This window comes from Bufo gargarizans, chromosome 1 (genome assembly GCF_014858855.1).
Source record: "Bufo gargarizans isolate SCDJY-AF-19 chromosome 1, ASM1485885v1, whole genome shotgun sequence".
Classification (NCBI taxonomy): Eukaryota; Metazoa; Chordata; class Amphibia; order Anura; family Bufonidae; genus Bufo; species Bufo gargarizans.
Genome location: NC_058080.1, coordinates 36142630 through 36166866, shown reverse-complemented (window position 1 = coordinate 36166866; position 24237 = coordinate 36142630). Strand labels below are relative to the sequence as shown.

The window sequence follows — 24237 nt, the reverse complement described above, 5'->3', positions numbered from 1 at the left end:
AAAGGGACACCATAAATATCAACAATACAGATGTACAAGTCTCTCAAAAAATTATGGCATCACTCTGCAAAAGTAAAAATGCAGCAGGGATTTTTTAGATACATATAAGATACATAAAAGTTCCAATGTCTATGGTGACCAGTGCAGGATACTGACTGGGCAGATGCAAGACCAGTCCAGCAGTGAAGACACTGAAGGGAGGAGTGGGCTCAATGTAGATGGGTAATGTCAGCTCTGGGGAATGGGGATTGCCCTTAATTTGCATATGGATTAAAATACATTTTTCTGGGGCTAAGAAAATGAAGAAAGGGACCAAATGGCATGTCTGTGCAACATGGATACAGGGCTAGAAAAACATGGAGCTCGGATTGTAGCACCAATACCTGGTGGTGATCTGTGTCAAGTGATGACTTGTGATCTGTCAGCCAGAACGTTTTCAGAAGATTGCATGGGCTAAAGGTGTCTGAACCCACAGAAAATACAGGACATGGGTCACAAAATAATTTCTGTTCCCATAAATGCATCTTGTGATAAAACAGGTCTGTCCCCTGTGGTATACAGCATATGAAGACATCTGAGGGCCTTCAAGAGACACTCATAGGTTCACCTTAACGCTTGTCTTTTGCCCCATTTCACATAACAGATAGAAGAAAAAGAGATAAAATCCTCGTAAAAAAGTAATTTATTAAAAACAAAACTATTTTCTGTACCACAGAATTAAATACAATACAAAATGATTATCACATCCTAACAAGAGTCGGCTCAGGGCCTTGTAAACATTCAGCAGTACTGGGCTGGGCACCTGTCAGGCTGTCCGGGTGCGGCAGTCTGGGGTCAATAGTAGGAAATACACAAGACGCAGGGATGAAGCGCTATGGTCAGGAGGAGGATTACATACAATTCTTTAATCTGGCGTCAGTGCAGACCCCATGCCCATCCCCCATACTTTGAGTGGTCAATAAACATAAGAATATAGAACTTGCTTCCTAAATGTCTGATATTACCCATACACACTGGAAACAACATCACCAGTCAATCATATAACGCCTTTCTGCCTGTAGACTGACGATAGGGATTCCTATAGCAAATAAATAATTTAAAGGGACACCTTAAATCTCAACAATGCAGATGTACACGTCTCATATTATTATCTAAAAAGTATGCGATTTCTCCAGCACATAAAAGTACCAATGTATATGGTGACCATAAAACATCCTAGGTGGAAAGTGTAAAATCAACTGGATAATATCTACAACAGTGGTCTGCTGTGGAAAAACCTCAACTCCGAGCATCCCCTGGCACATCTACTGCTGGGGTACCACTGGTCCACAGAACTTGACCAGAATATCAGCACCAGGTCATATATGTATATATATACTATACTGACCATATTGCACTGTTTATATTTCCTATGATATCAGAGAAAGATGTAAACTGGAAATATAGGGACACATACAGTATATAATATAGTTCTTTCAGTGCCTATCCTAGAGGAACAGTCCTTCATGAAGAATTAAAGCTGGTGCATAGATGAAGGTTTGCAGTAAGTGAAAATGAGGGACCCATAATCCCTGGAAATAAGAATGTACAACATGCAATCGAAGATGATGAGGGCCATGGTAAAAGGAATTCCTTTTCTCCATTACCTCATCAATTTGAAGAAGATTACACGAAGACTTCTCACTCCTTTGCATCTTCTTCCCGTGAACTGAAAACTCAAACCAATGAAAAGCCATGGACATACCAGTGTGATAGATATCATCAGAGGTCCACATGAGAATCCACTGGACCATGGAAAAAGTCAGGTCAGGGGAAATGTGAAAGCTATAGAATGTTATGGTGAGCGATATTACTCTTCTTCAGTTTCCTCATGGACACATGGATGAAAGATGAGATTTTTTTTGGCTCTGAGCACAGTTCCTCTATGCCCAATATTCCTTAATGTCCTAATTCTATAAGGCACTGACAAAGTCTAAAAATGGTCCTCTGAAATAATGAAAGACTTCGAAATACTCAAATCACATCCAGCAGAACATCAATGGAGTGTCCTATTATAGGAATTCATGGATCATTCCAAATAAATCTGAGGAGACCTTGGAAGCTCCTCAATGAAGTACTTCAGTGCAATACACAATGAAGGGATGTTTGGTGTCCTGTATGATCACTGTTCCTTATTTAACCTTGATGTGTCAACAGCTTCAAAATGGAAACCTCAGCAGATTTACGGTATTTTCATCCTCATAGTGCAAATATCAGGATGGTGTATATATCCTAGTTCCTGGTGTCATTTCCTATTCTTGGCTTGATGTCGACATCATTGCTTCTGGAGAAAGGCTGCAACCGTTGCTTGAACTCTGCTCCCTGGCTTCGGCCTTGAAGGAGCTTTTATCTGCATGGCTGAGTTGATCACAGGAGGTTTGGCATTTGCAGAAGGTGTCTTTACCAGAAGACCTTCCTTCTGGATGGGATTCAGGGGTAGCGGCTTTCGAGGGGGGTTCAGCTTTAACAAACAAAGAAATCAAATTAAATTTATAGTCTCAACTATATGTATTATTCCCCCCAAATAGAGCAAATCATCAGCATTTGCAAGCTTTGAAATAGGCACTTGACTGAGGTACCTGTGGTGTCCGGATGGGACTTGTGGGCAATGGCTTCTTAGGGGGCAGGAGCTTTGTTTTCTGGCTCTCCTGCTTGGTTGGTATGATTGGGGAGGACTTGACTGGTGGAGGAGGTCTTGATGGCTTCAGCTGTATGATGGTGTTGGGTGGCTGACTGATTGGTGTCAACATTGGACGCACAATGTTGATCGGCTGAGTGTTGACCTGCGAGGCTCCATTTTTTCCATGGAAAGTGGACCATGAACTCTGTAGTGACAGCAAAATATCAAACAACAGTCAACACAGGCAGTCTGTATGAGGCTGCCCAAACATAGAAGATAAGCATCGGCTGGAAAGAAGAAAGTCATCCTTGGAATGGGAGCTAGTTTAAAAAAAATTGTGGTCTTGCTAAAAGTGGCAAGGGATTCACCAAATATGGCACATGTAGCTCTAGCCAACTAAGCCTAAAAATTTCCAACATGGCAGATCATGTTTTCAGCATCATTTACGTAAAATATTCACACAATGGTCAGCCAAAATGGCCAAAATTGGCTCCTGCTGACATATCATTAAAGGTTTTCTCCATTGCAGTTGTTTCTGCACATGAGGAACTATCTAAATGGGAACATATCTGGCGAAGGGTATCATGAATCGAGGACATTGAATTTCACAATATAATTGCACTGAACTGAAAGACTACAATGTTGTTTGTATCATCAGCTGGAAACTATCAAATCCAATGGGATTTCACACATGTACAACTGGAAGCAAGAGAAACATGAAATGCATGGGCAACATTACTGCTTGTATGCATTACCGTCATTACCTTTTGTATGGCTGGAGATGCAGCTGGAGGAGGAAAACTGCGCTGCGTGAAGATACTTTTGGAATGTCCTCTGCACGCAGGATGGCGAAGGGAGTTTCCCATTCTGTAAATACAATACAACCATGGAAAAAGGTTCATACGACCTATGTCAAAAATGTATTTGGGTCATTGATGCTCTTCTCAGGTGTCTTCATCACATTGAATGGTGCAAGAGTCCAGGGGTGTGAAATGAGGACCCTATAGAGAGCTGTTATATTTCTACACCAAGGATCATCTCACAAGCAGAAGACAATGGAAGAATATTAAGCCTTCTCATATTAGCTGCTCCTCATATAAAATCTGCAATTAATCATGTCTTACTATATTAACTTGCGCTCCTTTCCTTCAAGTATCATTTTGCCATTGGATTTGAGCAGGAGATTGACCCTATAGCCCGAAATATTTGTCTGATAGTGAATGTTTAGCTTAAAGTGGCCAAGTATGGGAACGACATGTTTCTCATTCTATGGGCGGTGAGGATAGGCTGTCTCACCTGCACTTCGCTCTGTTCTTGTAGACCCATTTCTTTAGTTGAGAATCTGGTCTTCTGTACCAATAGTAGATCCCGAAGCCAATAAGCGGAAGGACAACCAGGAACAGGAGTAGCAAGAAGACGATGAGACCATCTTCAACTGTCAAGATAAACACAAGATCGGTTAACACTTAGGTAATGGAGGAGGGTGGACTTTAGTGTATAGTATGACATGATCTCCACCTGCATGGTGACTAGTCATAATAATGGTGATGAAGTAAGCTAGAACATAGAGTTCACAACAGGACTAACTCACAGTCATCGGGGACTGGACCACTGTCAATGCTTCCCCCATGGCCGGACGTTTTACAGTAGGGAGGGCCCCAGCCGGCATTACAATGGCAGTTTCTGTTACTGTTGCACACCTAAACAATGAGGAAGGAACAGGTTAGTATGTGATAAATGAAAGAAGGCAAGCATGATTGTATATGATGTGAGCGGGGCAGGTGGGTAGTTGTATCTCCTCACGGGTTTCACCCCAGGTCTGCTCACAAAGCTGAACTGTGCCTGCATTATGATGTTTGCAGTGTATTACTGGTATTTGTTGTTGTTTTTACTGTGTACATTATTTTTAAAATATTTTTCTTGCACTTTTCGAAGACTCACCCCATGTCCATTGCATCGAGCTATACATTCATCCCATTCAAAGAAGGAAGCGTTCTGACATTGTCTATCTTTACAGACCTAGAATGAGACATGAGAGAAATGTCACAGCGGAATCTTTTCTAGAAAAATGCGTTGTCCATATACCCATTCTGAAATATACTAATACGAGTACTAAACATATCACATTAGAGACAGAAGGGAAAGATATGGAGACCAAAACATAAGTGTATGGAGGCATCTTGATGGTTCCTAACAGGAGAAACTGGTGGAAAGGATCGACACCCTGGATTTCAACATGTTTGATGCTTTTTTCCTATGGGAGATAACCTGGCTGATAGAGGTGTCTAGATGGATCTGGATGAGACAGGCATCTCAAAGAGGCTCTTCTCATTGAAATTGATGTGGTGGACTGGGGAGATAGCTGATAGGTGAACACGTGTTAAGCCTCAAGGAGAAGATAGGCTTTCCTTCATCCAAGCACAATATTCTGTTTGCTGCCCTGTATGTGAACACCATGGCCAAAAAAGATTGTATGACTAGTAGCCATATATCCAAAATCCAAGGGGCATGTATACTACTTTTCTTCAGGATATCACCCTCCAACCATCAGCCAAACAACCAGCCACCCACCACGCAGCCCCCATCCATGGTTCACACCAACAAGTAATAGTAGTGTCCATAAAAAAAAGTAATAGTCCATAACATGTTATTGGCCAGGTGGTATGCACTTTCCCTCTTAGAATCCCATTTACTGTTCTCCATTGCTGGACCATACAACCATCTGCTCATCACACTCATCAGTCTCCAGTCATTCACACTCATTGTGACTCAAATGTACAAATCATAGACATGATCCCTGTAGATGTCATTGTCCAAAGATTTGACCCTGTACTAAATACAACATATCATCCTATACTTAGACTCACCATGCCATCTCCACACTTGGTCCCAGTCATGACTATCCCTGGGTCTGAGGAGTCACTTTCGTCATCTTGCACTGAGTAGGAGTATGTTCCTCGACACTTCACCTCATGTCCATTAAACTGGATGGTGGTGTCCACAGAGACTGTGTTATCATCTTTGGGTCTCTCAGCGCTGCTCTGACACTGGATTTTCCCACACTTGGCATCTCTGTCAAAAAACATCAAGAGTAATTTGAGAAGGTTGACATGGGCATCACCTCAAGTGATAGACAATCCAGTATGGAATTGGTGTAGGAATGAACATCCAATAAACCATCCATATTATGCGACAATACAAACAATTTCTTTGCTCCCATGGTACTGCTCACTCAGTTCTGCTTGGTCTCCAATACTGCACCAATGGCTCCCCTGACAATGCTCACGTCTAATACAAAGTACCGTATACCTGCCTGTTGGCCCATTTGACTATGCTCTGATGCCCCCTTCTTTTTGTGCTCTACTCCTGCATACATTTCAAGTTTTCATGTCCTTATAGCCCACAATAATGTCTGACCAACTATTCCCATTGTGTCTGGTCAATCACTAGACCATTCAAGGTCACGTAAGTCATAGGGACAGTGGAGCATCTCGACTCTAGCCACGGAAAAGAGGGGTGCTAGCAGTGAATTGTGTCTCCCTGTTGACTGTTTCCTTGGATATTGATGGGATCAGGGCAGCAATCTGGGTGGTCTTGTATTGGTCAATGAGCCAGTGATCACCAGTGTCCATGATTATGTCATCCATCATGGTTAGCATGTCACTCACTTGAATTTACACTTCACGAACTGCCCCGAGCCATCTTTCCCGCAGTTCCCGTGTTTATTCCCGGCCATGTTCACATTGATGAAGCAGATGTCAGGGGCCGGACGCGCTCCTGCAGGAACATTGAAAAGAAGATCACGATTACACATGCTCAGAAATTAAGGGTGAAGCACTGGATACAGCAGGTGACGGTCATAAGTCACAATGGGTTTCGTCTGCCGCTCCATAGACAATGTAAAACAACATGGTGTCAACTATAAGAGGAAGATGCTGTATTCTAAAGCCATGGAAGATGTCTACAACTGTCCATGTCCATCTCGGGTCATAATATTCCAGAGTCACAACTATTGGCTTAGTCAGCAAGTCTATAATCAGGCACAACATAATGGTTTAGCTGAGCGCTTTAAAATAAGAGAAGGGCAGTAGGTTTTTTCTATATGGTGGCTTCACTAGCAGAATAGTGAGTGCAGCTCTGGAGTATAATACAGGATGTAACTCAGGATCATTACAGGATAAGTAATGTATGTACACAGTGACTGCACCAGCAGAATAGTGAGTGCAGCTCTGGAGTATAATACAGGATGTAACTCAGGATTAGTACAGGATAAGTAATGTATGTACACAGTGACTGCACCAGCAGAATAGTGAGTGCAGCTCTGGAGTATAATGTAATGTATGTACACAGTGACTGCACCAGCAGAATAGTGAGTGCAGCTCTGGAGTATAATACAGGATGTAACTCAGGATCAGTACAGGATAAGTAATGTATGTACACAGTGACTGCACCAGCAGAATAGTGAGTGCAGCTCTAGAGTATAATACAGGATGTAACTCAGGATCAGTACAGGATAAGTAATGTATGTACACAGTGACTGCACCAGCAGAATAGTGAGTGCAGCTCTGGAGTATAATACAGGATGTAACTCAGGATCAGTACAGGATAAGTAATGTATGTACACAGTGACTGCACCAGCAGAATAGTGAGTGCAGCTCTGGAGTATAATGCAGGATGTATATACACAGCGGCTCTGCTGTCTATGTAGATATGGTCTATATGTTGCACCGTTATGTACCTGATCCCCAGAGGTGCAGACATTGCTGACCGTGAGTCAGACACATTCCATTCATACAGTACGCCTCGCCATAGGCGCAGGGAGTGCCGTCTAACATGTACACATTGCCCGGGCAGTAGGCGTTGTCTCCTCGGCAGAACTCAGGCAGGTCGCAGGCTCCTGACTTCTCGCGACAGAGAGTCCCGCCAGCTTTCAACTATGGACAAATAATTGAATATTACATCTCAGAGAATTTATAACGGCAGATCTACATTTCATAAAGCAGTGACAAAGGGGCTCAGGCCCTGGAAAGTCTCCAGATCTTCTGACCAGGAGATGATGGACTGATCACTAAGATGATAGCACTGATCAGGTACTTCCCTTTAGCTGATCATAGACATAGACCTACACAGAGATGTAGCAGAGCTGAAAGCCGCATGCAGCTCTTTGTGTAGTGTGGTAACCCTCTGCACTTAGTTTACCTGCAGTCCCATGTAAAACAGCAGATAATACATCATGATATCCCAAAATCTGTATTTCAGTATTTACTCCTGTGCATCATGTGGAATTGCAGTTGTACAGTCACACATCAGATGTCTCCAGGTTATTGAATGTCCCACCCTGGGGCTCCTCACCTTGCAGTCCTGGCAGCAGTCTCCGTGCGCACACTCGGCTCCTTCCTTTAAGGTGCAATCATTGGCGTTGCAGCAGGGATTGGTACATTCCTGCAGGAGACATCCTCCATTAGACCACGTTGTGCCCTCAGAGAGGTGGATCTCCTACATCCAGCAGGCCACCAGGACTTACCTCAGGCTCTCCACAGTCACACTGCTCTCCCTCCTCCAAGAAGCCATTTCCGCACTTCTTCCCCATCACCAGGTCCTTGGTGTTCGGCATATTGAACAGACACATACCGCCGCCCTTCTGGAAGTAACTGCGCAACTGCTGCTGGCTGCACGAGCTGAACTTACGCGGGAAGGGGTATCTGAGAAGGAGACAGGGAAGGTCATTACTGAGAACGCTTGTCTTCTGCCTTTACCTTAAAGGGAATTATTATTAATGTGTGTATATTACTAAAAGAGTAAAAATAATAGGAAAAAATAAGAATAAAACAAGGGTGATAATTGGGCGCTGCCGTACATAGAAGGCATCTGCGACACACAGTCAATGGACACCTCCCGACCTGATACCATATCATTGGTGAGGGCCACCTGTGAACCGCACAGTCCACAAAATGAATAACACCCGGTGGGTGTCGGGCGCCATTATTCTGCTCCCCCCTTCTATAGTCTTCATCGAGCTAATTGTATGTGACTCCCAGAAACTCCGGAGATCGGGGAGCATCAGGAGGCCACAGCATCTGCAGTAGGACATTGTAAGGAAATCGCGGGAACAGGCACCACTTCAGCTCCCGTCCCAGACGTCAGGAGCCTTAAAGGTTATGTACACCTTTGGGGGCATTTTTTATTCCTTATTGCATTGTACTCCTTTTGAGCTAAAATATATTTTTTCAATTGGTCTTTATTAAAAACATGGAGCCCTTTTTTCTCTACAAAGCTGAGATGCTCTAGAAGCAGCCTATGGATGTTCTGTCTTTTCCGTCAGACCAGGAGCTGACGGACTCCTTATCTCTGCTCTCCTTATCACTCATTATAGCTCAGTACTTCTCTTACTGATAAGTGTTTATTATGACCTCTTAGTAATGGACAGATGAGCATTATTAGATGACCGCACAAAGTGAACATGAAAGTATCAGTCACACAGCTAGAAAAACAGTTAACCCTTTGTGACAGAACAGCTCAATATTTTTAATAAAGGCCAATTGAAAAAAAATATTTTTATCCAAAAAGGAGTAAAATGCAATAATAATAATAATAAAAATGCCTCTGAAGGTTTACATAGCCTTTAAATATATTTGCAGGCTTTGCTATCCACAGATCCTGTCCGTACAGATCAGAGCCTGCATGGAGATATGACGCTGACCACCCACTTTGCCATTTGTTTCTCCTTCTGTGTCCCCCGTGCCTCAAGTCTCCTCGCTCAGAGGGCTATCAATTTTGATGGTAGCTGTAACATCCAGTAAACAGTTCATCCAGCACTGAAGGGTTAAAAAGTATTCCTAACTTTTTGGAGGATCTGCTGTCGGCCACCAACTTGGGGGGGGGGGGGGGGGGGGGACTGAAGACCCTCTCTATGTCCATGAATCTGAAGGCTTTAGTTGATCTGTCATCTGCCTGAACAACATGGCGTAATGCATTAGATATATTCCTGTTTGAGTTATTCTGATTAGAAATGTCCCATGTTCCAGGATACGGGTTCTTAGTTTTCTGGAGGTGGACCTTTCTGAGAGTCCACACACATGACCATAGATATCACATCCTTAGAATTACTATTGATGTAGGACTTTATAGGGAAGGTAAATGAACCGGCAGACCCTACACGGGTGAGAACCGCACCTAAAAGACCTTTCTGTTTCAACCACATGGCTGGGTGAGAGAAAATTATCAGAGATGGTGGGCGTCTGGAGATCACCAGGCGGCACAGCATCCTCATCCATCGGTATGGGAAGGTATTTGTGATATTTTTTATCTGTTCATATTGGTTACTATATTGGAAAACTACCGCGGGTCTCGTATCGCTGATCCTCTTTGGTTTTTCTTGTAACAATTCAGATCTTGGCTTGTTAGCTACCATATTTCTAGCCCTTGACAGTTGCCAATACTTAGATCCCTGCTTCTGAAATCTCCTATGGTGTTACTGGCCTCCACCTTATATGTCTCTGAAGAGCTGCAGTTTCTCTTGGCTCTAATGAGCTCACCCACAGGTATTGCTTTAATTGTATGTTGTGGGTGGAAACCATAGGCAGAATGGCCATAGAAATTTCCCAGTGCGCCAATGCCCATGGGACCGCCCAAGCCCTGCTCATGGCTGCCAGCCAGGTACATAACGATCTGAGGCTCTCGGCATTAATTAATGGAGGAGCTTCAGACGCTTATGCTCCAGGCCAGTGAACCTCATTAGCACAGAACACGGTTCTGGTCTTCAAGGACAAGGCACAAAATAGGGAACCTTCCAAGAGAACATTGGTAAAGGTCTCCTTAATGGGTCAAGCACACGGGACATAAATTCAGAGAAAGTTATTCACCAAAATCTGTGGCAAAATTTGCAACGCATCCGTGGGACAATACACGCAAGCAGCACGTAGATTTGTCACGGGTTTTGCTGTGGATTTGCCATGCACTGCGAAGACTGAAACAGTGTTTTCATAAAATCTCATCCACTTGGCTGCAAAGTATCTGTCCTTGGTGGACGTACCTTAAACACGTGACCATCCACATTTCCTCTACAGGATCAATACTGGGGAAATGTAATCACTGGGCAACCAATCACACATTGAGTTCTTCAGGTTTGTCCTGAGTGGAACTTTTTTGAAGGTATCTGCTGCGGTTTGTCAGCTGGAGTAGCGCTGGAGTCTTTCTGATGCATCTCCAATGACCCAAGATGCTATACTCCTTAAAACATAGGGTTCCTCACTTCCTACCTCCAGAACCTCTCAAAGAAGAAAATAATGAGCTGTTCTGATAATTACCCACCCAGACCACCATGATGTCTACCAGTCTGCTGAACCATATACCCATCTTGGTAATTCACCCCTTTAATTCCTTATACTAGAAGTTCTCACTCCGGTCCTTATGCTCACCCAGTGGCAGCAGCCATGATGCATCCTCCTTGCTTAGAAGTGTCTTCTACACAACAGGAGTCCTTGTCATGACTCATTCCAAAATTGTGTCCAATTTCATGAGCCATGGTGGCCGCTGCTCCAATTGCCAGCTCTGCGTGGTCCTAGAATTAGCCAAAATGAGAAGGTCCTATAAATCCTTACAGGCTATAGAATATTAATTCAGCTCCTCAAGGGCGGCACTGAGAACTAGAAAATATGAAATATTTGCTTCCTCCTAAGACACATTCAGAATTAATGGGAAATTATCAACGTATATATTTGTAGCCTATTCACATAAATGTATTATAGCTGTAGGATTCACCTCTGGGACCCTCACCTATCTCCAGAATGGGGGTTCCCTGTCCCATATGGAGGATACTCTCAGATACTGATTGAAGCCTGGAGGGATGTGGGTCAGAGGACCCCTGTTATGAAAATGGTAGTGGGTCCCAGAGGTGAAACCTGCAGCTATAAGCCATTCGTGGTGTATCAATAACATATATGATAAAGGACAGAGGTTGGAATAACCATTTAAGTAAATCTTTTTAGTTATTTTAAGACATAGAATTGATTCCTGCAGCCATTACCACCAGTGACTGCTCCTCATCTGCAAGTATAACTGTAGACTATACCAATTATAACATTCCTCTCCAGTGTCTTATTTATTTGCCATAGTTATGTATAGTGATGTTCCTCGGGGGTGGGGCCAAACTATAAGTGGTTTTATAAGAATTAGACATGGATAACTAAGATCTAATGGTGAGTTCTTACCATACTGACTCCCCCTGAATTATCTGCAGAACACATTCCCTCTACGGGTGCCATCCCGATGGTCGTTCCTTTGAAGGTCACTCCCCTTGAAGAGATACAAACATAAATATTCAACAACATCAAGTGCATTCCTATGCAGAACATTAGTAAGCAGGAAAGTCTGAGGTGTAGGTGATGGGAGTGGGGGTTTGGGGATCAAGTGTTAACTCAGGTGTATCAGGTTGGAGTGTATGGTGGGTTAGGAAGGGTTAGGGCAGCAGGAGGTCCCTCTATCTGATATACGGGGTACTGCCATGAGCTGAAGCTCTATACTAATAGATGAGCTGATGCTATTATACTGACGTGATCAGTTGGGCATTATCATGTTTTTTCCTGGTCCTCAGTTTCTGCTTCCAGGCCAGGAAATTTTTCAGACTGTGGTTTGCGTCATCCTGGATGTCACACTGGTTCTCCACTGTCCACACCTCCAGGCCGATAAGAGCAATCTTGATGTTCATGGACATGTAAAACTATTTACGCAACAACATAAAAAAAAACAGTTATAAACACGACCTGGATTAGAGGGAATCTGACCTAAATCTCATGTCACTTTGGACAGTCTCATTCTAGGGTCCTATGGGAATAAGTTGATCACAGAGCTGTAAATTGTAGAGGAACCTGGAAGCAAGTGTTCAATTCCTCTGCAGCGCCAGCACAGGTAAGATCAAGTATTACACAATTTGATTTAAAATCATTGGGCTGGCCATATAATGCTTGGACATCTCAGGTCCTCCAGACTTTGTAGTCAGCTACTGTTGTTCTGCATAGTGGGCTACTGAGTCCTGAGTGGGGCATTCCCAAAATTTCCCAAAAATATATTTGGAAATTAATTTTTTTAAACCAGAAAATCTCTTTGACGTCCTAGAAGACAATCTCTCGGAGCATCATACTGTACTGACATTTCTCAGGTTTATAGGTTTTCAATTATTTGGACCAATTAATCAAAAGATTCTCTATTATCGATGACACAGTAGGGATGTCTGGTAAGGCGGTATGATCACATCTCCTCCTACAATATGGTGATCTGACCATATCTCTAAATCAAACATTGTGATCATGAAGGATCACACATGCCTGATCTTCTAATAAAACATATGAGAAGCCAGTTGTGTCCGGCAGCTGCTCATCGCCCTCTCCGTACTGTAAAAAACATGGGTGTTGAGTTGGTCCCATCGTACATGTTTATGGATACCCCAGAGGGGTAGCGCTCTCCTGGGCATGGCCACCTTTCAGTCTTTTCCGTAACCCATAGGACAGTTTAGGTCTAGCTTCTCCAGAGAGGTATTGTATATAATGCCAAATTTCACCAGCAGACTCACCTTGTCTACAAAGTTGGCTATCTCCATAATACGATGCTTTGTTTGTCCCAGATTCTTGTTCTGTTTAATGAACTGTCAAGCAGAGAAATGTCATTTAGGAATTTATGGAGATAAGTTGTGAACCACAGGCAATAATACAAAGCATAGAGCACCCAGGAGGGGGTCTGATCCCTATCACACATTGATAACATGCATGTAAGTGCACGGTTCATGATCTGCGAGACAGACAAGTTGTGAAGAGATGTAAAAGATTGCAGCCATATACTATAGAGAGACAAAAAGGAGCAGGAGACTAGGACTATAAGGGGAGAAAGGGAGCTTGTGCCAAATAAAACCAAAAATCTAATGAAAAGGGAACAGCAATGGGGTCCCCCAACTACCCCAGAACAAACCTATGTGTACACACACATGAGAGACAGGTGATCTACAGAAAGTGTAAGAGGACTGGGTACAAAGGAAAGAGACAGACCAGAACTATACGGAAGGAAAATGTACGTTGTGCACGTTAGGGAAGATTTAGGCAACTAATGAATGGCGATGGGGTCCCCGACTAGCCAAAACCAAACCAATATGTGGAAACACACATGGGAAACTGAGAGAAGACATACATAAAGAGTAAGAGAATGGGTACAAAGGGAGACCCAAACTATCTTGGAGAAAAAAAGAGCTTGTGCGAAATAGAAATGGTTTAACCAAAGCAAATGAAAAGGGAACAGCAATGGGGCCCCCAACTACCCCAGTACGAACCTAGACACTGGAGACATATATAAAGGGTAAGAGTCTGGGAACAAAGGAAAGAGAAAATGGACTTGTGCAAAAAAGGGAAGATTTAGCCAACTAATGAAAATGAATGGTGATGGGGCCCTCGACTAGCCAAAAACAAACCACTATGTGGAAACACATACATAAAGAATAAGAGATTGGGTACAAAGGGAGACCCATACTTTTTTGGAGAGAAAAGAGAGCTTGTATGAAATAGAAATGATTTAGCCAAAGCAAATGAAAAGGGAACAGCAATGGGGCCCTCAACTACCCCAGGACGAATCAGTGTGTGAACACATGGGGGACGAAGGAGGTATGCAGAGACATTTAGGGAAGAGGAACCATGGAAAAATAGATCAGAACTATAAAAAGAGAAAAGGAAGCATGTGTAAAATATGCAAGATTTATTCAAAGCTGAAATGAGAAAGGAACAGCAATGGGATCCCCAACTACCCCACAACAAATCATTGTGTGAAAACATAAGGAAGATGAAGGAGACGCACATTAAGAGTAAGATCATGGGGACAAAGGAAAGAGACCAGAACTATAAGGAAGAAAAATTAACTCTGTGCAAAATAGGCAGGATTTAGCTATAGCCATTAAAAATAAACAAATCAGTATTAAAAACACATGGGAGACAGAAGAGACAAGCAGAGACAGTGAGAGAAGAGGAATCTTGGAAAGAGAGGGTTCAGAACTGGAAAAATATGCAAGATATATTCAAAGCTAATGAAAGAGGAACAGCAATGGGGTCCCCAACAACTCACAAAGCAAATCAGTATCTGAAAACATATGGGAGACATTGGGTGCAGACATACAGTCATGTGAAAAAATTAGGACACCCTTTGAAAGCATGTGGTTTTTTGTAACATTTTTAATAAAAGGTTATTTCATCTCCGTTTCAACAATACAGAGAGATTAAAGTAATCCAACTAAACAAAGAAAACTGAAGAAAAGTCTTTTCAAGATCTTCTGTAAATGTCATTCTACAAAAATGCCTATTCTAACTGAGGAAAAAGATAGGACACCCTTGCCCCTAATAGCGAGTGTTACCTCCTTTGGCTGAAATAACTGCAGTGAGACGGTTCTTGTAGCCATCTACCAGTCTTCGACATCGGTCTGAGGAAATTTTACCCCACTCCTCAATGCAGAACTTTTTCAGCTGTGAGATGTTTGAGGGGTTTCTTGCACGTACAGCCCTTTTCAAGTCACCCCACAGCATCTCAATGGGATTCAAATCTGGACTTTGACTTGGCCATTCCAGGACTCTCCATTTCTTCTTTTTCAGCCAATCTTTGGTTGATTTACTAGTATGTTTTGGGTCATTGTCATGTTGCATGGTCCAGTTCCGCTTCAGCTTTAATTTTCTAACTGATGGTCTCACATGTTCTTCAAGCACCTTCTGATACACAGTAGAATTCATCGTGGATTCTATGATGGTGAGCTGACCAGGTCCTGCTGCAGCAAAGCAGCCCCAAACCATGACACTTCCACCTCCATGCTTCACAGTTGGTATGAGGTTCTTTTCTTGGAATGCTGTGTTTGGTTTACGCCAAACATGTCCTCTGCTGTTGTGTCCAAATAATTCAATTTTGGACTCATCTGTCCAAAGAACATTATTCCAGAAGTCCTGGTCTTTGTCAACTTTATCTCTGGCAAATGTCAGTCTGGCCTCGATGTTTCTCTTGGAAAGCAAAGGTTTCCTCCTTGCACACCTCCCATGCAAGTTAAACTTGTACAGTCTCTTTCTGATTGTAGAGGCATGTACTTCTACATCAACAGTAGCCAGAGCCTGCTGTAGTTCTCGAGATGACACTTTAGGGTTTTTGGAGACCTCTTTTAGCATCTTGCGGTCTGCTCTTGGGGTGAACTTGCTGGGGCGACCAGTCCTGGGCATGTTGGCAGTTGTTTTGAAAGCCCTCCACTTGTAGACTATCTTTCGGACAGTGGAATGGCTGATTTCAAAATCTTTTGAGATCTTTTTAAATCCCTTCCCAGACTCATAGGCTGCTACAATCTTTTTTCTGAAGTCCTCTGACAGCTCTTTTGCTCTCACCATGGTGCTCACTCTCACTTCAACAGTCAGGAGCACACCAAACTAAATGTCTGAGGTTTAAATAGGGCAAGCCTCATTCAACATGCAGAGTAACGATCTACTAATTATGTGCACCTGGTGTGATATACCTGTGTGAGATCTGAGCCAATTTAAGAGGGAATACATGTGAGGGTGTCCTATCTTTTTCCTCAGTTAGAATAGGCATTTTTGTAGAATGACATTTACAGAAGATCTTGAAAAGACTTTTCTTCAGTTTTCTTTGTTTAGTTGGATTACTTTAATCTCTCTGTATTGTTGAAACGGAGATGAAATAACCTTTTATTAAAAATGTTACAAAAAACCACATGCTTTCAAAGGGTGTCCTAATTTTTTCACATGACTGTAGAAGGGAAGAGGCTAGAAATAGGAGGTCAGAGAACGTCAGGGCATTATCAGTCTAAGAGAGAAGCCGAGATTGTAGAACCCATGAAGGGGAGATTCTGTAATATAGTAAGGAGACAACAGATAAAATATAGAATGACAGACAAGTATGAGGCCAATATCAATGTCTGTGGAAGGCTCATCTCTACTCACCAGTGAGTAGTCAGCGACTATATACAGCTCCATGTACTTCTGAGCGCCCCAGACATTCCTCTTCATCTGCAATGTGAGGATAGTAAGGGTAGATATCAGCAGGTATCCTCTAAAGTCATCTCACATGTGCCACATACATCCATACAATGAGTCCCTTCGACTATCTATATAATAGGTAACACTTCAGCTCTCTGCCAGCAGGTGGAGATAAAGTACTGTGATACCAAAGCTGTTCTACACAATGACCATTAGGTGGCGATCTAAACCATAAAGTAGCAATACTAACATCTGCTGCCAAAACTCAGATTATTCTTTCCACCCAGAGGTCACCCTGATGGTAGAGGGGAAGAGATATCATAATTGTGGGGCCTATTCTGCATGAATTTGACTATGACTGAGATCCTCACATCAGAATCTGCCCTTAAATGGAACCACAAAAGGTTCTTCGACAATAGGATGTCCACTCAAGAGAATTCTGCTTAATCTATCTAACACAGTGCTAGGTGGGTCAATACCAGACTAACCCTGTGATGCCCGGGCTGGGAGATGAAGTCACCCAGATGAGAGGTGGCAGCACTGGAGTGTTCTTCGTGTCCACAGCTTCCTCCTTCAATGGGCAGGTGCTTTGTCTGGTACAGCATATGGTTCCTGGAGCCTGGCCCAGCCAGAGGGTGGAGGTAGAAGCTGTCGTTGGCACTCAGGACAATGAGGCCACTGGAAATAAGGCACATCAGATAAGAAATCTCATCCTAGGTGGTCATTATAATGGACAGTTCATAGGAAAGAAAAGCTAACGCGTCTCTTTTGATGGTTGTAGATCCTCAGTCCTACCTGATTCCTGAGCAGGTGCTAAGAGCCACCGAAGACGAGTCATGACCCTTCACCCGACCGTGGTAGTAACAGTGCTCCTGCAGATAGGAGGAAAATGGGGGTGATTGTGCTGATCGAAGATGCACAGAAATGCGCACATTGAACTGTATGCCAACTGCGGCAGATGTGAGTCACTGAGCGGGTGTTACCGGGCCCTCATACCCCTGGGGGGTGGAAGGGACCCAGAGGGAAGGGTGCTGTGGATATGCCATAAATGCTTAAGATGGGACTAGCCCTTTAAGGGTTATCTACCCAGTATCAACGTGCAGCTCTACAGCTTTCTTTCATGTGCTGAGGCCTGAAGTCTACAGGAAGGAAGAGCTCCGACACGTCTCATGTCCTCCTCCATCTTCTCGTCAGTGGTAACATGAATGAGAAATGACCCATCTGACAGATGACCCCACCTGATCTGACAGATGACCCCACCTGATCTGACAGATGATCCCACCTGATCTGACAGATGATCCCACCGATCTGACAGATGACCCCACCGATCTGACAGATGACCCCACCGATCTGACAGATGACCCCACCGATCTGACAGATGACCCCACTGATCTGACAGATGACCACACCTGATCTGACAGATGACCACACCTGATCTGACAGATGACCCCACTGATCTGACAGATGACCCCACTGATCTGACAGATGACCCCACTGATCTGACAGATGACCACACCTGATCTGACAGATGACCACACCTGATCTGACAGATGACCCCACTGATCTGACAGATGACCCCACCGATCTGACAGATGACCCCACCGATCTGACAGATGACCCCACTGATCTGACAGATGACCACACCTGATCTGACAGATGACCACACCTGATCTGACAGATGACCCCACTGATCTGACAGATGACCCCACTGATCTGACAGATGACCCCACTGATCTGACAGATGACCACACCTGATCTGACAGATGACCACACCTGATCTGACAGATGACCCCACTGATCTGACAGATGACCCCACCTGATCTGACAGATGACCCCACCGATCTGACAGATGACCACACCTGATCTGACAGATGACCCCACCGATCTGACAGATGACCCCACCGATCTGACAGATGACCCCACCGATCTGACAGATGACCCCACCGATCTGACAGATGACCCCACCGATCTGACAGACAACACAGTTTCGGCAGGACTTACTGTCTGGTTTGGAGTCAGAGTCACCATCTCTCCGGCCTCAGTGTAATGTGTCTCTGTGAACCCTGGAGAAAGCAGGAGGCTGCAAGAGACAAAGAGACTTATATCATATCATATAAAGTATCATACACATATGAAGCATCATGCATACAGTCAGGTCCATAAATATTGGGACATGGACACAATTCTAACATTTTTGGCTCTATACACCACCACAATGGATTTGAAATTAAACGGACAAGATGTGCTTTACCTGCAGACTATCAGCTTTACCTGCAGACTGTCAGCTTAACCCGCAGACTGTCAGCTTTACCCGCAGACTGTCAGCTGTAATTTGAGGGGATTTACATCCAAATCAGGTGAACGGTGCAGGAATTACAACAGTTTGCATATGTGCCTCCCACTTGTTAAGGGACCAAAAGTAATGGGACAATTGGCTTCTCAGCTGGTCCATGGCCAGGTGTGTGTTATTCCCTCATTATCCCAATTACAATGAGCAGATCAAAGGTCCAGAGGTCATTTCCAGTCTGCTATTTGCATTTAGAATCTGTTGCTGTCAACTCTCAAGATGGAATCCAAAGATCTGTCACTATCAGTGAAGCCATCATTAGGCTGAAAAACCACAACAAACCCATCAGAGAGATAGCAAAAACATTGGGCCTGGCCAAAACAACTGTTTGGAACATTCTTAAAAAGAAGGAATGCACCGGTGAGCTCAGCAACACCAAAAGACCCGGAAGACCACGGAAAACAACTGTGGTGGATGACCGAAGAATTCTTTCCCTGGTGAAGAAAACACCCTTCACAACAGTTGGCCGGATCAAGGACACTCTCCAGGAGGTAGGTGTATGTGTGTCAAAGTCAACAATCAAGAGACAACTTCACCAGAGTGAATACAGCGGGTTCACCACAAGATGTAAACCATTGGTGGCCTCAAAAACAGGAAGGCCAGATTAGAAAAAAGCCTTCACAGTTCTGGAACAACATCCTATGGACAGATGAGACCAAGATCAACTTGTACCAGAGTGATGGGAAGAGAAGAGTATGGAGAAGGAAAGGAACTGCTCATGATCCTAAGCATACCACCTCATCAGTGAAGCACGGTGGTGGTAGTGTCATGGCGTGGGCAAGTATGGCTGCCAATGGAACTGGTTCTCTTGTATTTATTGATGATGTGACTGCTGACAGAAGCCGCAGGATGAATTCTGAAGTGTTTCGGGCAATATTATCTGCTCCTATTCAGCCCAATGCTTCAGAACTCATTGGACGGCGCTTCACAATGCAGATGGACAATGACCCAAAGCATACTGCAAAAGCAACCAAAGGGAAAGAAGTGGAATGTTATGCAATGGCCGAGTCAATCCCCGGACCTGAATCCGATTGAGCATTTCACTTGCTGAAGACAAAACTGAAGGGAAAATGCCCCAAGAACAAGCAGGAACTGAAGACAGTTGCAGTAGAGGCCGGGCAGAGCATCACCAGGGATGAGACCCAGCGTCTGGTGATGTCTATGCGTTCCAGACTTCAGGCTGTAATTTACTGCAAAGGATTTGCAACCAAGTATTAAAAAGTGAAAGTTTGATTTATGATTATTATTCTGTCCCATTACTTCTGGTCCCTTAACAAGTAGGAGGCACAGATGCAAACTGTTGTAATTCCTGCACCGTTCACCTGATTTGGATGTAAATGCCCTCAGATTACAGCTGACAGTCTGCAGGTAAAGCTGACAGTCTGCAGGTAAAGCTGACAGTCTGCAGGTAAAGCTGACAGTCTGCAGGTAAAGCTGACAGTCTGCGGGTAAAGCTGACAGTCTGCGGGTAAAGCCGACAGTCTGCGGTTAAAGCCGACAGTCTGCAGGTAAAGCCGACAGTCTGCGGGTAAAGCCGACAGTCTGCGGGTAAAGCCGACAGTCTGCGGGTAAAGCTGACAGTCTGCAGGTAAAGCCGACAGTCTGCGGGTAAAGCTGACAGTCTGCGGGTAAAGCCGACAGTCTGCGGGTAAAGCCGACAGTCTGCGGGTAAAGCTGACAGTCTGCGGGTAAAGCTGACAGTCTGCGGGTAAAGCCGACAGTCTGCGGGTAAAGCTGACAGTCTGCAGGTAAAGCTGACAGTCTGCAGGTAAAGCTGACAGTCTGCGGGTAAAGCTGACAGTCTGCAGGTAAAGCTGACAGTCTGCAGGTAAAGCTGACAGTCTGCGGGTAAAGCTGACTGACAGTCTGCGGGTAAAGCTGAATTGATGACGTTATTACCCGACGTCTCGTGAGACTTTGCAAAGTAATAACTTCGGCTCATCGCAGCGCTCGCTCCGTACAATATTGAAACTAAGTTTTATGCGACTCGACTTCGGATGTTTCCTCGAAGTCGATTCGCTCATCCCTATAGGTGACCCTCGGGATAAGTAATGGGATGCACAGAGTCCCATCCCCCGCCCGCCTGTTTTTTGTCTTTTCCCATGTGTCAGCAGGAAGTGTTGGCGAGAAATCTGCGACTTCTCTCCGTTTACAGAAAACGATGAAATCCTGAGGTCGGGGATAATGTGGCTGATAACTGCGAGTCAGCGAGTGAGGATCCAAGATAAACCCTGTGTAATCAGCACTTCTCAGGATCTCTGCTTGTTGTCAGTGAATGGAGACGGCAGTGGTGGCAGCAGCGATGAGGGTGTTAGTAGTGGTAGCTAACCCGGCCCCAGCGCTCCCCTAGGCCGTGTGTGCAGTGAGTAAAGGGGAGCAACCCTTCTTCCCGTCAGGACTCACCCTTTATGGTGGGATCTCCTGCCTGGTGGTGGTTAGGGTGCCCCTGGTGTAACAGTAAGATAGAGTCTCTCCTTTACTGAGTGGATGATGGGTGTCACAGTACAATACTGGTAGTAGTTGTCAGATATCTCACAGGGTGGGCTCTTCTCATAGGGGGTGGCTACTATGGTGGTCCTCCCTGCGTCTCTCTCTATAGATAGAAGCATTCTTCTCAAATGACCAAAGGCCTGCAAACTCTCGGAGTATGTCTGTGCAATGCCCAGCTGCGGGGCCCAGTCCTGGAACAATGGCCGATCCATCTAAGAAATGTGGACGAGAGCCAGAAGCAAATACCTCAACCCATGTGCAGTAAAGTCTGAAGCCAGAAATGAGCGTTAGCTTTCACTGCCTTTGTCCAAGCAGTGTCCCTTTTTAATGGTCCTCAACCTTCTGCAAAAACCCTGTTTGTCTCTCCCACCGAGGTTGCCTCTTAGAAGCTGCTATGATGGCAGATTTTCTTTTACTCACAGCGATGGTGTCTCCCTGGACAAGGATTTCTATGTATCTTCATCAGCAGCTTCTACACATGTCTATAGCCAGGGAGGTGGGGCCAGCCTCTACCTGGTAACTGCCTCTAAGGACCGCCAGTTAACTGTTTCCTACCTATAGACAGCCGTTTGGAGTACAAGTTCCTTTGTACCTCGGAAAGTGCATACATTAACCCCGAGTGGCAACAAACACTACAGCAGTAGCAACCCTAGGCAATGTATTAGTGAACCACTTGACAACCTTAGCAGTCAACCACTGGGTCACTGCACATACTGAGACCGAAATTCATTCTGATGAATACTTCTAACAGCTGAGGGTTTGTTACAATTGTATTCAGCCTAGACTCCAGATTGCTACATTTTCCCTGCACTGATACATTGTAACAGGGGGAGGATTTGTACTGCCGGTCACCTACCTTAGGGAGGACTGTGCACCCCGCAGCTGGTAACACCACATATATCATCTATAGTGTTACTGAATGGTGCAGGCCCAGCTCTGCTACATCTACACAGTGTGAAGTCGGACTGTCCCAGATGAGTCTATGAGTTTAGCAGTGAGCAGCAGAGACATGACCTCAACGAGAGAATATGTGTGTGGGTCCTCTGGGGGCCAGCATGCCGATTAACCCTTTGTATGAGGCATCCTGTTACATGCAGACACCTGAGAACAATATCTGCAGCAGTCACTGCTGGGGCATATGGAAGCGGGTATCCTGGCCCTGGCACCACCCAGAACAGCACTCCATTATCTCCCGGCGGATCTGGGCGTCTCACAGATGGTTCTGCTTAAGTCAATGCTTTCTCTTCCAGCAGCAGAAACCTGATCATCTCCAGAGCCGCTGCCTGCAGGCTACAGGGGATGGGCGCTTACGTGCCAGTCAACAGCCAGCCAGGGGCCCGGACTACAGAGGAAGGGCCCAGAGCGAAATAGGGCCCCTAATCCGGTGTGCGTCTAAGGAGTCCCCGAAATAAGTCTCACATGGACATAACAGCTCCATAATGTGACCGCTCTTACAGTAGAGACCTCCATAGTGTGACTGCTCTTACAGTAGAGACTCCATAGTGTGACCGCTCTCACAGTAGAGATCTCCATAGTGTGACCGCTCTTACAGTAGAGACCTCCATAGTGTGACTGCTCTTACAGTAGAGACCTCCATAGTGTGACCGCTCTTACAGTAGAGACATCCACAGTGTGACTGCTGTTACAGTAGAGACTCCATAGTGTGACCGCTCTTACAGTAGAGACATCCACAGTGTGACCGCTCTTACAGTAGAGACCTCCATAGTGTGACCGCTCTTACAGTAGAGACCTCCATAGTGTGACTGCTCTTACAGTAGAGACTCCATAGTGTGACCGCTCTTACAGTAGAGACTCCATAGTGTGACCGCTCTTACAGTAGAGACTCCATAGTGTGACTGCTCTTACAGTAGAGACTCCATAGTGTGACTGCTCTTACAGTAGAGACTCCATAGTGTGACCGCTCTCACAGAAGAGACTCCATAGTGTGACCGCTCTTACAGTAGAGACTCCATAATGTGACTACTCTTACAGTAGAGACTCCATAGTGTGACCGCTCTTACAGTAGAGACTCCATAGTGTGACCTCTATGTATCCGTCTTGATGATGTAGCAGAGGTCACATAGTGTTCCTGTTCCATTGCTGCAGTGTCTTCCAGATGCTGACGTTTCTCCTCCGTCCTTCTCTCTGTTACTTCTTCACCCCAAACACGTCCTGTCTGGATCTCAGTCCAAGTAAGCGGAGCAGATACAGAGGAGTGGAAGTATCCATTACAGTCGTCTCAGGACAGGGCGCTCTACCGGTGGAGGCCGGGCAGTGGATAGCGATGTGTTCCCACCAGACGTAAATTGCAACTGAGAAATATGCAAGGAATCTGCAGGAGAAGCTCACTGACTTTGCTGTGGACATGCCATGGACAGAGACATCTTATCATGGTCAGCTGCTATGGACATTCCACACTGAGGTTTTCGGACAAAAACTGGGGAAATCGACAATTCTGTGTCATTAAATTCTCAGTGTATACGTCCTGTGGGAGCAGCCACTAAAGGTGGTCAGACATTTCACATAGTCATAGACAAACTGGAGACAGCGATGGTAATGTCTGTACAGCGCTGCCGAATGTGTCAGCGCTATAGATGTGAGCTTAATAAATAAAATCAAGCTGTTTAACTCCTTTATCCCTTCCAGACCCTCATCCTTTTCCAGACCCATCATCCTCCTCCGGACTCCTCTGTCCCCTCTAGACCCCTCATCCTTTTCCAGACCTATCATCCTCCTCCAGACCCCTC

General features: G+C 44.8%; 1 protein-coding gene across 1 annotated transcript in view; it reads right to left on the bottom strand.

Moving 5' to 3' along the window:
* Positions 1 to 664: 664 nt before the first annotated feature.
* Positions 665 to 24237, bottom strand: part of LOC122938907 (disintegrin and metalloproteinase domain-containing protein 33-like) — a 79214-nt gene continuing 55641 nt past the window's right edge. Inside the window, exons 4-22 of the mRNA XM_044294778.1 lie at positions 18655 to 18733; positions 17449 to 17525; positions 17142 to 17331; positions 16618 to 16683; positions 13227 to 13298; positions 12211 to 12377; positions 11869 to 11953; positions 11077 to 11219; positions 8184 to 8361; positions 8012 to 8101; positions 7398 to 7593; positions 6328 to 6436; positions 5527 to 5731; positions 4601 to 4678; positions 4251 to 4359; positions 3956 to 4094; positions 3424 to 3526; positions 2619 to 2864; positions 665 to 2500 (exon numbers count right to left, since the gene is read on the bottom strand). Coding sequence (XP_044150713.1) covers positions 2315 to 2500; positions 2619 to 2864; positions 3424 to 3526; positions 3956 to 4094; positions 4251 to 4359; positions 4601 to 4678; positions 5527 to 5731; positions 6328 to 6436; positions 7398 to 7593; positions 8012 to 8101; positions 8184 to 8361; positions 11077 to 11219; positions 11869 to 11953; positions 12211 to 12377; positions 13227 to 13298; positions 16618 to 16683; positions 17142 to 17331; positions 17449 to 17525; positions 18655 to 18733 — 2518 coding nt within the window. The 3' untranslated portion in view covers positions 665 to 2314. The remainder of the gene's footprint in view (positions 2501 to 2618; positions 2865 to 3423; positions 3527 to 3955; positions 4095 to 4250; positions 4360 to 4600; positions 4679 to 5526; positions 5732 to 6327; positions 6437 to 7397; positions 7594 to 8011; positions 8102 to 8183; positions 8362 to 11076; positions 11220 to 11868; positions 11954 to 12210; positions 12378 to 13226; positions 13299 to 16617; positions 16684 to 17141; positions 17332 to 17448; positions 17526 to 18654; positions 18734 to 24237) is intronic.